The sequence below is a fragment of the Crocodylus porosus genome, unplaced genomic scaffold (genome assembly GCF_001723895.1).
Source record: "Crocodylus porosus isolate Cpor-Errol unplaced genomic scaffold, CroPor_comp1, whole genome shotgun sequence".
Lineage (NCBI taxonomy): Eukaryota > Metazoa > Chordata > Crocodylia > Crocodylidae > Crocodylus > Crocodylus porosus.
The window spans coordinates 23,245-37,170 of record NW_017728903.1 but is presented as its reverse complement, the minus strand read 5'-3'; the positions used below and the strand labels follow the sequence as shown (position 1 = coordinate 37,170).

Sequence of the window (13,926 nt, the reverse complement as noted above, 5' to 3'; positions counted from 1 at the left end):
CCCGGGGAAGCCCCCCGCGCCTCCCCCGGCTCCATCGACCGGGCGGCACCCACCCCCGCAGCCTCCGCCGGCGTCTCCCCGTGGCCCCCGGGCCAGGACCGCTCCCGGCCGCTGCTGCCGCGCTCGTGGCTTCACCTTCGCCTTGAATTATTCCCCGCCTGGCTCCCGCCGCCGCCGGGTTCAGCGGGGAGCGCGGGCAGGAGCCCCCCGCGAGCGGCCCCCGGCCCCGCGCCGAGCTGGCTCTTGGTGACGCCGCACGTCCCCATTAAATGAAGCCGAAGCGAGAAGATTCCGTTAAATGGCTGCAAATAAATTAACGGAGCGTAATTGCTCGGGGAGGCAGGAGCAGGCTCCGGGAGCTAATTGAGATGGGAAGGCGGGAGTGACACCTTGGCAGGCAGCAGCTCGGACGCCCCCTCCTCACTACGCCCGGGGGCATCCAAAGGGCACAGCTGCCTCTCTGCACAGCTCCCCTCAGCCCCACCTCCTTGTGGGGGGGTCAGTGCCCCCTGTGCACATAGGGGGGGCAGGCCCCAGCTTCAGCTGAGTGTCAGCTGCTGTCCCTGAAATGAGCAGAGCCCTTTTCCCGGAGCAGGGCTGGGCCCACAGCGAGGTAGGGGGTCTTATACTTTGATCCAGGGCTCGAGGCACAGAGGGATAGAGAACAGACACCACAGTCAAGATCCAATGCTGGAGGCCCCAGCCCCAGCCCCTTTCTCCGCCCAGAAGCCCCCCTGCTCTCTGCACCCCCCCATGCTGTTCTGAACACCCAGCATCCACAGAGCTGACCCCAGTGCTGGCCCAATCCCTCTTCCATGCTGCCCCCTGGGGACAAGAGCAGTGCCACCGGGGTCAGAGGGAGACATGGGGCCAAGGACACTGGCAGCACCTAGGGGCCCCAAGTCCTAGGAAGGACACCTGGTGCTGGGTGAACACACTACACACACCAGGTTTCACACCTATACTACCCCGTGCAGCACCTAGTGCCACAATGAACACCTTCAGCCTTGCTATTAGAACAACACAGACGCAGCTGAGGCTCCAGGTCACTGGCGGGTGTTTAATAGCCAGGTTGTTTCCAAACACGACCGTGAGTCTCACCCACCGCTTGCCTTTGCTCCAGGGATGCAGAACGCTGGAGACTGCCTGGAGTGGATTTAGGCACCGCCCATGACTGTAGCCAAACACGGTGATGATAGGAAGGTCCCCCCCTTCTTGGTGTCTGTGCTCTCAGCCATGTCGCATTCATCCTGAGCAGGACAGCAGCGGGGAGCAGCCGAGTGCCCCCCTTCTCAGGCTTTGCACTGGTGCATCTCCTGGATTTCTGACCTCCCAGGCAGGAAATGTCACCCCACACATGAAGAATCACCCCCCTCCCCACCCCTGCCCCATCTCACACACAAGCCAAGAGCAACACGCTAAGAACCACGTGAAAGAAGCCTGTGTTCCACCACACGCCCCAGAGACCGCTCAGTCTGTGTTTATTTGCCACCGAACCAAAATGAAACCGAAAAGAGAACGAACCGTAGTCAGCTCGGACGAAGCAGCAGCAGCAGCAGCAGCAGAGATCCATGCGCCATTCACCACAGGAAGAAAGGGACGAGGAGCCTCAGAGCCCCACACTGTTGAAAGGGGGGCTGAGGCCGGCATGTAAAAAAAACCGATTGCGATAGGGAGTGGGGGGCGTTCAGAGCTCGCCTGAAGTCTTTATGACGTGGAAGAGGGTGACATTGTACAGGACCTGGTGGCCGTTGTTCCAGGTGTACAGCACCCGCTCCCGTGGGTTGTAGTCCAGCATGGAGATGTGGGAGTACTGGTTGTGGAAGGGGATGTCCGTGTACTCATAGCTGGAAGTGTTCGTGTAGTAGGCAAAATAGATCTTGGCACCAGCCAGGTGGGAGTTGGTGACATAGAGGGTGCCACAGATCATGAAGGCCTCACCAGCACTGCGCTTGGGGTAGCCTGTGTCCCAGCTGCGCAGGACCTCTAGTGTGTGTGGGTCCACACGGCTCACCACAATGTTGCCGGCATTCTGGTTGGTGGTGTAGACGGCCCAGAGCCCGTTCTCATCCACCATGAAGTCGATGTCAGAGAAGCCACCCCACGAGTAGGGGAAGGTGTTGTTGTAGCCGGCACCACTGAGGCTGCGCTGCACCAGGACGCTGCGGGAGCGGAAGTGGTACTTCACTGCCACGTTGCTCTGGTACTTGTTGTAGTACAGTGAGCCATTGAATACCACGTGGCCTGTCCCAGCCCAGGGATGTGGCAGCAGGTGCTGCACGAAGTTCTGCCCCGTCACGAAGTCGTTCAGCGTGCGGAACTCGAGCACGCGCCGCCCCTTGTAGTAGCCATCCATGTACCAGACCTGGGTGGGCGAGAGCCACACAGAGGTTAGAGGCATCTTGGGCAGGCAGGCAGAACCCCCTCACTGCCTGCCCCACTCAGGGACCTCCCTAGGCCCTGAGACAGCCCGGGGCAGAGACACCATGGAGACCTTGCAAGCCTCTGGGGAGGAGGGCTCTTGTTGTATGTGCGGGGAGCTGCACCCTGAGCAGGGCTTGGGGGCCAGCTGTGCCAACAGCATCCTCCACCTGCTGCAGGCAGCGATGACCTCTCCACATGCCATGCTGTTGCTTGGGGCTGCAGCATCCCAGCCCCACTCAAGAGCTGGAGTCAATGCACAGTGCATCCCTCAGGCTCCAGATTCAAAGCCAACAGCAGCCCCAGTGCTCAGTGTCAGCTAGTCCAACACACCAGCTTAATTGCTTCAAAGGAGAATGAAAAGGGAGTGAGTGCATGTTCCTCCCTCCACAGGCTTCAAGTTGCTGAGTCCCCCTGCAGCAGGCAAGCACGTGCCCTGCAGCAAAGTCTGTGCGTGGGGCCCTGCCTGCTTCGTGGAGGAGCTTCTGAGTTCAGCCCTATGGGGGAGAGGGATGGGAGATGCACAGAGGACCCAGCCCCAGCCAGGGAAGACCATGCAGCTGCCTCCCTGTGGAGGCAAAAGCTGTGACTGCAGAGGAGAGGCATCAGCAGCCACTGCAGAGTCCAGGCAAACTCCTGACGCTGGCCGAAAAGCCAAGAGGCTTTTTCCCTGCTCAGTCAAATGCTCCAATCCTTGCCAGAGCCCAGCCTGGTCCCTCCAGAGGGCACAGGCTGAGATTCTCAGGCAGCCTCCAGATGCTGGCAGCAGGGAAAACCTGGAGGAGTCCCCTGGCACAGAGGGGGCCCAATTCCTGGTGCAAGGTGAAGGAGGGAGGGTCACTGGTTCAGGGTAACAGCCCCTCCTTCCCCTGCATTCAGGGCTCTAGCTCAGCCTGGTGATAAATGAAAGGCCGATGGCGTCTGAGCCAACGGCTCCTGCCTTCCTCTCAAGGCTTTAAAAAATCCAATTTCTCCCAGTGCCAAGGGCGACGGCCCATCCATCAGCGCCTGCTGTTGCCCAGGCCATAAATAACGATGTGCCATTGGAAGTGACGCCTGGTGCCGCCATCCATCCCCTGCCCTTGCTAATCACCTGCGCTGCTCCTAGTTGTCCATGCAGGGCAAGCATTCCCCTGGGGTGCCAGGGTGATAAGGGGTCTGGGCCTAGGCCTGAGCCTGGATTGGGGTCCCCTATGCCAAGCGCTGCGCAGACACAGGGGAAGGGGCAGCCCCTGCCCCACAGGGCCCCAGATTGCCCACAAGGCTCCCCAGTCAACACACCATGGACAGCTACACCCCAGCCCCACAGCTCATGGAGAAACACCCCGGACACCTTTTATTTCCATGCTCCCTGGCCTGGCAGCCTGCAGCAAACCCCAGTTCCCCATCCCCTCTGAAAGAATGCTGTTTCTAACCCAGAGGCTTCTTAGTTGGCATATAAGTCATCCCAAAGCCAATGGAATTAGGCCGGCTGAAGACCTGGCCCCCAATCTGCTAGTGAGCACTCCCTTGTCAGGAAGTGCCCACCTGTGACCAGTCACTGGGGCCCTGTCAGCTGCACAGGGTTGGAGGGGTGGGAGTTGCTGAAAACGTCAAATGCAAAACCTAATGGAGAACATGAGAAGCTGTGGCTCTGGCCCCAGATTTCTCCCTCCAGACTCAGACCTGTACATGGAGGGTGCTGCTGGCAGCCAGTGTGCTAGCATTTATCACATGTCCTTTGACCCCACTGCAGCAATCCCAGCCTCCCTCTGCCTCTGCCGAGCTTAAGACACAGGAGGCTGAACATTGGCAATGGATGTGCCAGCCCCTGATGGATGTTTCTCCATGTTGGATTAGACTTGTTTCTCTTTCTCTCTATCCACCATGTGCCCTACACACCAGTGTCAGGCTAATTTCTAATGAAAAGCCATGTTGTGACAGAGGGACCCAGCATGGGGGATTTTGCAGCTGGGGGATGTCCCAGTGAGAACCCCTCAGCAGCCTCCCAACCTGATAAGCCTCAGTGCCTCGGGTAGCAGTCGCAGCTGCTTTCTATGGGGCAGGGAGGAGAAGGTGCCCCTGTCAGGAGATGCACGAGCAAGAGCCTGGTGCCAGTTCTGGGCTTTCCAAATTTGGACTTTCTGGGGCTGCTTTGAGCTCTCACAACCCCAGGAATGAGCCCACTTTGTGGCCAGACCCCCAAATTGCCAGGGGAAGGGTGTGGCTGCGGCTTCAGTGGGTAACCCTAGGGGTGATGTGAAGACCAGGCAGCCCCCAGAGCCCCTCACAGCTTACACCTGCAGCACTCACCCTGCTATCAGCACTGGGAGCCATGGTGTCTGTCATCCAGGACCCAAAGCGTGACCCTGAGGCCCGAATAGTGATGGGGTTGCTGACACCCGTGAGCTTCCCACAGCCTGGGTAAGGAGAGAAGAGAGACCAGTTACAACAGAGGAGAGAGGCTGGTCATGGCAAGGATGCCTCCCTCAAGGCTATGATGGAAGCAGGACCCTGCAGAGCCCCCACAGCCAGGCAGAGGCTCCAGCCACTCCCAAGCACCCTCAAGGGGTAGTCATCAGCTCCCACCGCAGCAGGCCAGGAGCGAAGTGGGTGATGGGTATCTGGAAAAGCACACAAACAGGTGCTGACGGGCCCCCACCCTGCTCTCAGTAGGGTGGGGGCTGTTCCACATGGAGGCATGTGTGGCCAAAGCCAGGTTCACATGCATGTACCTGTGTTCCCACTGAGCGCTTGCTCCTTTTTCCAAATGTGATACTGGGAGGCCAGAGCTACAAGAGCCCCCAAACCAGGAGAGCTCCAAAGAGGGAGGGTGGTGGGGGGACACATTCATCCCTTTCCCCAGTGCCCCCTGGAGTTCAGACTGTTCTCAGCTGCTGGCCCAGCCCTGCCCAGCTTTGCCGGCTCTATGCTAAAGGACCAGGCACCGCCAAGATGGAGATCACTCATTCTGGGGCTAATTGAAGCTGGCACCAGGCAGCCGCCAGTTTCCTTTCCTTTCATGGCACAGCGCTGATTCCACCATCATTGTGCCTAGGAACAGAAGCGGCTGCACCAGGCCGGGAGCAGGGAGGTAGAGCTGCAGGGGGGCAGAGCATGGCAGCTTCCCCGGGCAGGCAACAGAACACCATCTGCAGTTTGGGGGACGGGGGGTGGAGCTCACAGAGCTCCCACACAGGAGATGGCTAAAGTAAGCTCAAAGGAGGGGGCACTGCAGTCACTGCCCATCAACTGACTCGCAATTTGTTGTAAGCAGGTGCCAGCCTGAGGTTGCCCAGACCTATTTTACCGGGTCACAAGTTGCCCTGGCTTGGTTCCTGCAGGGAGCACTGCAGCTGGGGACAGAATCCAGAAGTCCTGGCCCCCAGCCCCTCCCAAATACCTGGTGGCAGCAACAGTGAAATTAACACCACCACTGCAGGGACCTGAGTCACTGGGAAGACCCCTAGGCACATGAAATGGGCGCACACAGGGCTCAGGATGCACCAGAACATGCATGAGCCAGGCCTGGGGTACGGCAGGGGCTGGCAGACAGGGGCAGACTCAGGTAGGCAGAGTCACATGCACAGGGGAGGAAGAGGGCACATACCCAGCTTCTGCATACAGGCATGCAGCCGGGCCTCCAGCACCAGCACGCGCTGCTGCAGCTCCTCGTAGTCATAGGCACCCATCTCCTCCTGGATGGCCAGCAGGCTGCCTGACAGGTTCCGCACCTCCTCTTTCAGCTGCACAATGGTGCGTGTGTCTGCCTTGTACTGATCCAGCACCGGGATCAGTGGCAGCAGCTCTGTCATCTTGTCCTTCAGCTCCTGCCAGCACAGAGGGAAGAGGCACAGCATCACTGCCTGGCTCCAGCCTGTGTTCCCCTTCCCACCCTCAGGCATCTGGGAGGGTGTGCACACTGGTATCTACAAGCTAGTATCTACATGCATACACATGCGTTGCCCCCTCCCTTCCGTTGGCTGCCTCTGTTCAGGCAGCATCCAAGCCTGGAAGCTCTACACAGCCACAGCTCAGTCCGCAGCTGGGACCCATGCCCAACCCCACCAAGCAGCCTGCTGCACAGACACCACATGAAGCAGCCCCTGTCCCAGTCCAGCTGGATCCTGGCTGCCTGTTATCCCCATGCCCTTTACTGCACCTCTTGCCACAGCCTCAGCTTCAAAGGCTGGAGCTCCATCCCAGGGAGGGCTTGTGGCATGGAAGGCCTCCCACCAGGCTCTTCAAAGCTGGCTGGTAATTGCTGCTGCACCTTTTATGATGGCTGCCTCAGGGGAGTGAGAACTCAGGCCTTGCAGAGGGCAGGGATGCCAGGAGCCTGTGGGGCCAGGCTGGGCTGGGGGCAGGCGCCAGCTCTTGGCAGTGCTCACATGGAGCAATTGCCATGACCCTGAGCACCTATCCTGCTCCTGCTCCTCCTCCCTGGTTCACCCAGCACAGAAGGCAGTTACAGCCATGGAGCCAGAGCCATCCCCAGCATGACTCCCAGCCCCCTCCCTCACCTGCTCTCTCTCTCTGCAATTTCCCAGCAGGCATCCTTGGGCCATAACTCCTGCGCTCGATGGGATTGCATTCCCATCTCTGGGGCGAGGCACCTGCCGCTGTGATTAAACCAGCCACGGCGTTCGCTACAGCTCGGACATTTAATCAATGCCTCATCTCTGCAGCTGTCAGCGACATGGCCCTGCTCCCACTCTGGCTCCCCCTGCCCCCACCCCACTCCCTTTGGCCTTGTTTCAGCACTCCAGACAGGCAGCTCTGGAGAGCTTCATCCATCAGAGAATGTGGGTTTGGGGGCAAACTGGACTCCACGCTCAGGGCTAGGGGAGAAAGGGGGGGGGGGGGTCTGAAGGGTCCCGCACAAGGGGTGTCAATCACCACAGTTAGCAGCTGTCACCTGTCAGGCAGCACCTGGGTGGGTCACAGCCCTTTGCTGCTGGCCACAGGATCCCCAAGCCAGGCCAAGGGTCTGGATGGATGTGAAGAGCAGGGCCAGGATCCCTGGCTGCCTTTTCACTGCGCCCTCTCAGCCCTTGGTCCAGGTGGGCAGTGCTGTGCCAGCTTAGCAGCTTTTGCATCCCTGGTGCCCTAGTGGGGTCAGAGCTGGCACAGCCCCGGTCTCATGGAGAGGCAGAGGGAATGAGGGGGACCAGACTGGGGCCAGTGACTTTCACCCTGGGCTGGGGCTTTGCACCATGAAAGCAACAAGTCTCTGAAAAGCCGTTGAGACTGGGACAGCTTTGAGGCAGGGACTGCTACTCTGCTCTGTGTCTGTGCTGTGCCCAGCACAGGGCAACACTGGTCCCTGCTGCTGACCAGGATGTTCACAGCTGCTGGGGACTCTGGGCCCTTGCCAGACACCAGGGCTGTACCGCAGCTGCTCCTGGCACCCCAGAGTTTACACCAAGCCCTGCTGGCCCGAGGGCAGTGGTGCCGAGCATCCAGGCACTGGCCACTGTGAGCCCCTGGGCACCAGGGAGGGGGCAGCTTGGGGCAAGCTCCCAGAGCTACCTGGAAGCTCTTTGCATTGAGGCTCTTCTGGCTCTCAGTGGCCACCTTCAGCCGGGAGTCCAGCCCCTTCATGAGCGACTCTGTGTTGCGCACGTACTGCAGGTCACGGTAGGTCCGCAGGTCCAGCACCTCCATGGACTGGGAGATGTTCTGCACCTGGGGTAAAGGCAGAGCCCAGAAGTGAGAGTAGAGTCCAGCACCACCCCACTCTCCCCGAAGGCTGGTGCCAACTTGGCCCCCACTCTGCTCCTATCTCCCAGCCCCAGCCCTATTGTTCCTAGCACAGCTTGTCCCCACCCAGGGCCACAGAAGCCCAAGCTCAGCAGCACTCGGCATACAGGACCAGCCTGGCAGCAACCCGCTGCACGGACTCTGCCTGGCAAAGGGAGCAGGGGGAGGTGGGGGGAGGCCAAGCCGCCCACGCCCCAGTGCTATTAGCAGGCCTTGGAATATGACAGAGCTCTGATTTAATGAGCTAGCTCCAGAGCTGCCTCATTAGTGCCTTGCTCCCCACCTCTGCCTCCCCAGGAAGGTCACCGGCAGCTTCTCCATCCAGATCTCCCTGAATCCAACTCCATGAGTCCTGCTTCTGTCCCCACTGCTCCCGCTTTAATAAATGTCCTTAAGGAAAGAAGGATGGAGCAGAGCAGATGCCAGGCTGGAAGCCCCTTCTTGGTCTGGGAAAGCAGTGACTATGTCTCATAGCTGCATCTGCTGCCCTCCCTGGCTTCATGGAGCTCTGTGATAGGGCAACAACAGAGAAAGGAGTGGGACCATGCACAGCTGCTGACACCTAGATGCTCTGGGCACCGTGGCTGTCCCTCCTGGCTGGCTGGAGGCTGGGGAGGCTTGGCTAATCGAGGTTTACCTGGTGGTGAGTTGGGCCCAGCCCGGCCCGGCCACTGCAGAGGCCAAGCGGAGGATGGTAGCAGGCAGCTGGGTCTGGGGCAGACCTGTCCCTACCCCCTGCTCTCCTGGCACTCGCTTGCTATTTCCCTGCCTGCTTTCTCCACCCTGCTGCTCCCTGAGGCAGGGGCTGCCTCTTGCACACACCTGGGCAGTGTTCAATACAACAAGGCCATTCCCTTCTGGACATGTATGTCACATGGCATATGCATGTCCTTACAGGAGAGGGAGGACATTAGGGCACCAGAGGCTTCCCTGACCTCTGAGAACTAGCTCTCCCTGACTCTGCTCACACAGCAGCAGGGTAGAGGTATGTTTGGGGGAGTGGGCTGATTTGGGCAGCAAGGAAAGCCCCGAATCTGAGCCCTATCCATGCCCTGCTATACAGCCTTTGACAGGGTGCTTTGCAAACACTGGCAATAAAAATGCAGTTGTTTCTCTCAGGCAGCAATTCCAGAGCAGGGGGAAGGCAACAGTGGTTCCCCCTACCAGCAGTGGAGAGGCAGCAGCAGCTCTATCTGCCCCATGGCTGGTTTTGCTGCCGCCCTGCGCCCCCTCCTCCACTCCGCTGTGCTCCCTGGCTGCCTGTACCTCTACACCACCATTTGTCCTCCTGCAGCAGCAGACAAGCCACCTCCTCTGCTGCCTATATGAGAATGACTGAGCGGTTCAGTAGGACTGAGCCCAGCTGGGGCTGGAGGGCTGTTGCTAGAGGTGAACCTGGCTCCTGGTGGAGTGAGGACAGCTGTAACCACCACTGCCCAGAGCAGCCAAAGGCCAAGGGAAATCACCACACTGAGTGCCACAGCAGTTCCAGTTCCCACAGCACCAGGGTCTGCAGCTACCCACATCAGTCACCACCTGGCCAGACCTGGAGCTCCCTGCCAGCTGCCCTCATGGACTTGTGCTTGGTGGTCCTGCCTGTCCTCACCTCCCACACACTGGATTTGCAGGGTCGCAGCCAGTGAGAGGGGACATCCCTGCTCAGATAGTTTGATGAGACTAATAACTACACAGGTGGATTCACAGTGCCTGGCCCCTTAGATGCTCCATTAAGTACTAAAAAGACCCTACCTGCATGTCACTGGGAAGGGGAGAGAGGGGGACTCCCTCCTGGCCTCTTCCAGGCAGCCAAGGAGGCAGTTCTGACAGCAAGGAGCCACCTGGGGGGGGCCAGGCTGAGCCAGCGGGTTTTCAGGGCCAGGGATGCCACAGCTACTGCTGCTGGTCCAGAGTGGAGGCCAAGCCCTGGACACACATGCGGGGCCAGGGCTCTTACCTTCTCCATGAGCTGCCGGAGCTGGCGGCTGCGCAGGTCTCGGGAGCAGGTGCCCTGCACTGGGATGACAGCCGTGCACAGGCATTTGCCATCGGGGGCCTGTGCTGAGGTGTAAACCTGCCAGCCCTCATCAGGGCTCTGGAACAGTGTCTGTGGGGACAGGGGGGGAGCGGGGGGGAGGCAAGAGAAACATGGTTAGGGGCAGGGACAGCACACCAGGGCCTGGCTCTGGCTCCAGCAGCCCTTGGGAAGAGCTGCAGCACTGCAGGTGCATCAGGGAATCCAGGTATCACCTTGCCGCCCCTGCAGGCAGCCCTGCCAGTGCCCACAGTTGGAACCCGAGAGACACATGCCATGTGTCCTGACTGGCACCCTCCCACCCACCTGCCAGGTACCCACAGGGCAGCAGCAAGTGCAAGAGCTGGAGAAATATTTAGTGGCTGGTGGGCAAACAGCAGAGCCTCGCTGCAGAAGGGAGAGCAGGGAGAAGGGCACTGGTTGCCTCTGCAAAACCCAGCCCCACTCCGTGATTGGCACAGGCAAGATTTCTGCCCCCCTGCCTGTCTCTGCCAGCCAGGCCTGAGGCAAACACTGTGCCCACAGGCCCAGTTCTAGGGTAGTGGTGGCAAGAGGAAGTTCCCCACATAGGCAATACCAGCAGTAGAGCTTTTATCCCTTTGGTGCCCAGGTACCTTGGGAGCCAGGATGGAGTTAAACTCCACCCGCTATGATCCGCACCTGGCTGCAGTTTATCACCAGCACTGGGTAGCTCAGGAGGCCCCAGGGTACTAGGGCATGGGGGCGTTGCCTACTCACTCCACCTGGTGAAGTCAGCTGCTTCCAGCCCCACCCACCCAGCACCCAGGAGCTCTTACACAGAAGCACCTACATTTGCCCACAGGGGCCCTGATCGGGGGGGGGGAGGGGGGGAAATGGCGGAGAGAAAGGCAGGCCTCGAGACAGGGACAGGCCTGGGTGGGAAAGGGTGAGGAGGTGATGACTAGCTCTGAGGAAGCCAGGCTGCAGCCACAGGCAGCTCTTGGGGAACCCCAGGTGCTGCCCTGCTTTCAACCTCACCACCACAGCCCACTGTGTCCCCCGCCCCCAAGAGGGCTTCCCCACCAGGCATCACCTTGAGTTCCCCAAGTGTCATTTATGGCCGCCACCTTGCCTGGCAGAAACTGCACTGACCCAGCACCCTCCTCCCAGGGCTTCCAGCTTCTAGCCTCCTCCTGAGCTCTGCAGAGGCTGCCCTCAACTCCCTTCTCCCCCGTGCCTGTTGTAGCCCTTCTGCCACCTTCTCGGGATGTGCCGGGGACCAGGCCACCTGCTCCCAGGGGCTGTGCCTGCTTATGCAGCACCTGAAGCAGCAGGGCCATGCTCTAAGAGCATGAATGAGGCCTCACAGGGCTGGAAGCCACAGAGTTCCTACTGTATTTCTCTCACCCCACGGGAAAAGCCATGTGCCTCACTTGGGAAAGGCAAATGAAGGGGGAAAAGACCCATCTTTGCAGCAAGTTTCTGAGCAGCAGCAGCAGGAAGCAGAGCCCAGCTCATCATCCTCTCCCTGGAGACCTCCCAGCAGACTCTACCTTGGCTTTTGCCCTGTCCAAGCTTAAGGGGCAGATCCTGCTTGTACCATATTTCCTTGTATGCAAGTCTCACCCCCCCACCTTTCCCAGAAGCTGTGTCTAGGGGGAAGCGCATGTTGCTTGTAACAAAATACAGCGTGTATGGCTGGGGAGATGCCTTTCTGGCTCCTGAACACAGAGTGAGCTGCTGATCCTCTGCAAGAGCCGGCGCAAGGCCAAGGAAGAGGCAGAAAGCAGGTGGAGATTAAGCCCAGAGAGCAAAAGGGGCCTCACTGTGCCCCCCCTCCCCTTCTATTTATAGCTGCTTTCCCTGGGGCTTCCCATTGCATCTGGCTGCTTCCTCAGCCATGGCTCCTGCCAACAGATGGGGACAGGCCTGGCCCCTGGACCACAGCCGGCTGGGATTGCCTCCCCCTTCCCAGCAGAGAGGGTCTCCCACGGATGGTCTCCCACAGATGCTGCTACTCCTGCTTGGTGCCCTCATTCCCCCCTCCCCCTGGCAGGACTGGGCTCCACCAGAGACTGGGGAGAGCTCTCCCATCCTGCCCAGCCCTTGCGGGGGGTTTTGCAGTGCCTGATGCCATGCAGAGATGGCAAGTGTCTGAGCTGGGGGCTGCTGCATGGGCAGCCCACTTCATGCCCCAGCTGAGAGGTTATACCAGCCCCATGATAACTGAGCTGGGACATCCTAAGGAAGGCTGCCACCCACTCACACAAGCAGCCAGGGATCCTCCTGGCCCACGGGCCCTGTCATGTACTCACTCAGGGAAGCAGCATCCCCAGGGCCTGCACATGCGTAGGCAGTGGGAGAACACAGTATGGCCTACGCTGGCTGCTGGTGTGGCTGCAGGGTGGCACAAGGGTGGATGCAGGACCCAGGCATCTTGGTTCCCTGCTCTATGCACCAGAACCCATCCCCTGCCAGAGCCAGGGCAGGACCCAGCCTCCCGGCTTCACCCATGGGGCTGTGAATGGCCTGGGCTCACAGCAGAGGCAAGGCCCTGCCCGAGGTGAAGCAGGGCTTGGGGAGGTCACAGCACTGAGCTGGGCAGTGCCAAGCTGGACAGGGAATCCTGGTCCCTGGCTCTGACCAGGGACTTTCCCAGGTGCTGGACTCAGCCCCAGCCCTGCCCCTGCGCCCCATGCTGGTCCTGCTGCCCCTGGGCATCCCTCAGGCTGCAAGTCCTGCTGGAGGGGCAATAGCCCCACAATGATGCAGTGAAATGCCCCATGTTGGAGGTTCTGCTGGGGTCTGAGAAGGGTTTTGGGGGCACGGGTCAAAGTGCCCATTCAGCTTATGGCTGGGGTGAAGTGGGATACGCACCCCAGGGCCAGGTGGGGAGAGGCTGTGAGTAGGAGCAACCAGGCCACCGGAGCTACCAGACTGCAGTCCAGCAGGAAGAGCCCCAGCCTAGGGGGAGAATTGAGCCCGGCAGCTAGGGCAAGGTGTGAGCCCAGATGCTCGAGTTCTTCCCCTTGCTGGAGCCTCCGTGCTCAGGCAGGGCTCAGGCACATGGGGACCCCCTTGGCCAGGTCAGCTCAACCCCTACCTCCTTCCTGCCTAATCCGAGAGCTGGGGAATCCCCCCAACAGGAGCTCGCATCCCCCATGGACGCTGTCTTGGGCCCAGCACCTCAGACTAAACCTCCAGCAGCCCCGGGGGCCGGAACCCAGGAGTCTGGGCTCCCCCCATGCAGTGCACTGGCCCCAGGCTCAGCCCCTAGAGACCAGGCGGCAGCGAGCTCGGTAGGAAGACCCCGGGCAGGCACCTGCTGGCCACAGGGCAAGGGGCCAGCAAGCAGGCACCGGGCGCCCGCCACCCACACTGCCCAAGCCAACACGAGCAGGAGCGGGGGGGGTCTGTGCCCCTCCTGGCGGTGGTGGTGCTTCCGGTGCCCCCTCCCTGCCCGGCTGGGGGCAGGACGCCGGGATTCCCTCCCTGCTCTGCCCGCCACTGAGAACCAGGCGTCCTGGGGGGGCCGCATCGTGCCCCCGCGCAGAGCTGGCCCTGCCGGGAGCGCCAGGCTGCGGGCGGGGCGGGCTCTGCCCGGGCTGCGGCATCCCCGGCTGGGCCGCCCCCCCGGCGCGGGACTTACGATCCGCTCGGAGGTGCCGGCGCGGGAGACCGCGGTGCCGTTGAGCCCCACGAGCGCGGGCAGCGTCTGCGACATCCAGTTGGTGACCATGGCCATGGTGCTGAGCACGGCGCCGATCTTC

General features: G+C 60.7%; 1 protein-coding gene across 1 annotated transcript in view; it reads right to left on the bottom strand.

Annotated features, from left to right (window-relative positions):
- Nucleotides 1-1,040: 1,040 nt before the first annotated feature.
- OLFM2 (olfactomedin 2) overlaps nucleotides 1,041-13,926 on the bottom strand; it is a 16,419-nt gene continuing 3,533 nt past the window's right edge. The window contains exons 2-6 of the mRNA XM_019556688.1: nucleotides 10,118-10,267; nucleotides 7,933-8,088; nucleotides 6,011-6,230; nucleotides 4,714-4,820; nucleotides 1,041-2,365 (exon numbers count right to left, since the gene is read on the bottom strand). Coding sequence (XP_019412233.1) covers nucleotides 1,688-2,365; nucleotides 4,714-4,820; nucleotides 6,011-6,230; nucleotides 7,933-8,088; nucleotides 10,118-10,126 — 1,170 coding nt within the window. The 5' untranslated portion in view covers nucleotides 10,127-10,267 and the 3' untranslated portion in view covers nucleotides 1,041-1,687. The remainder of the gene's footprint in view (nucleotides 2,366-4,713; nucleotides 4,821-6,010; nucleotides 6,231-7,932; nucleotides 8,089-10,117; nucleotides 10,268-13,926) is intronic.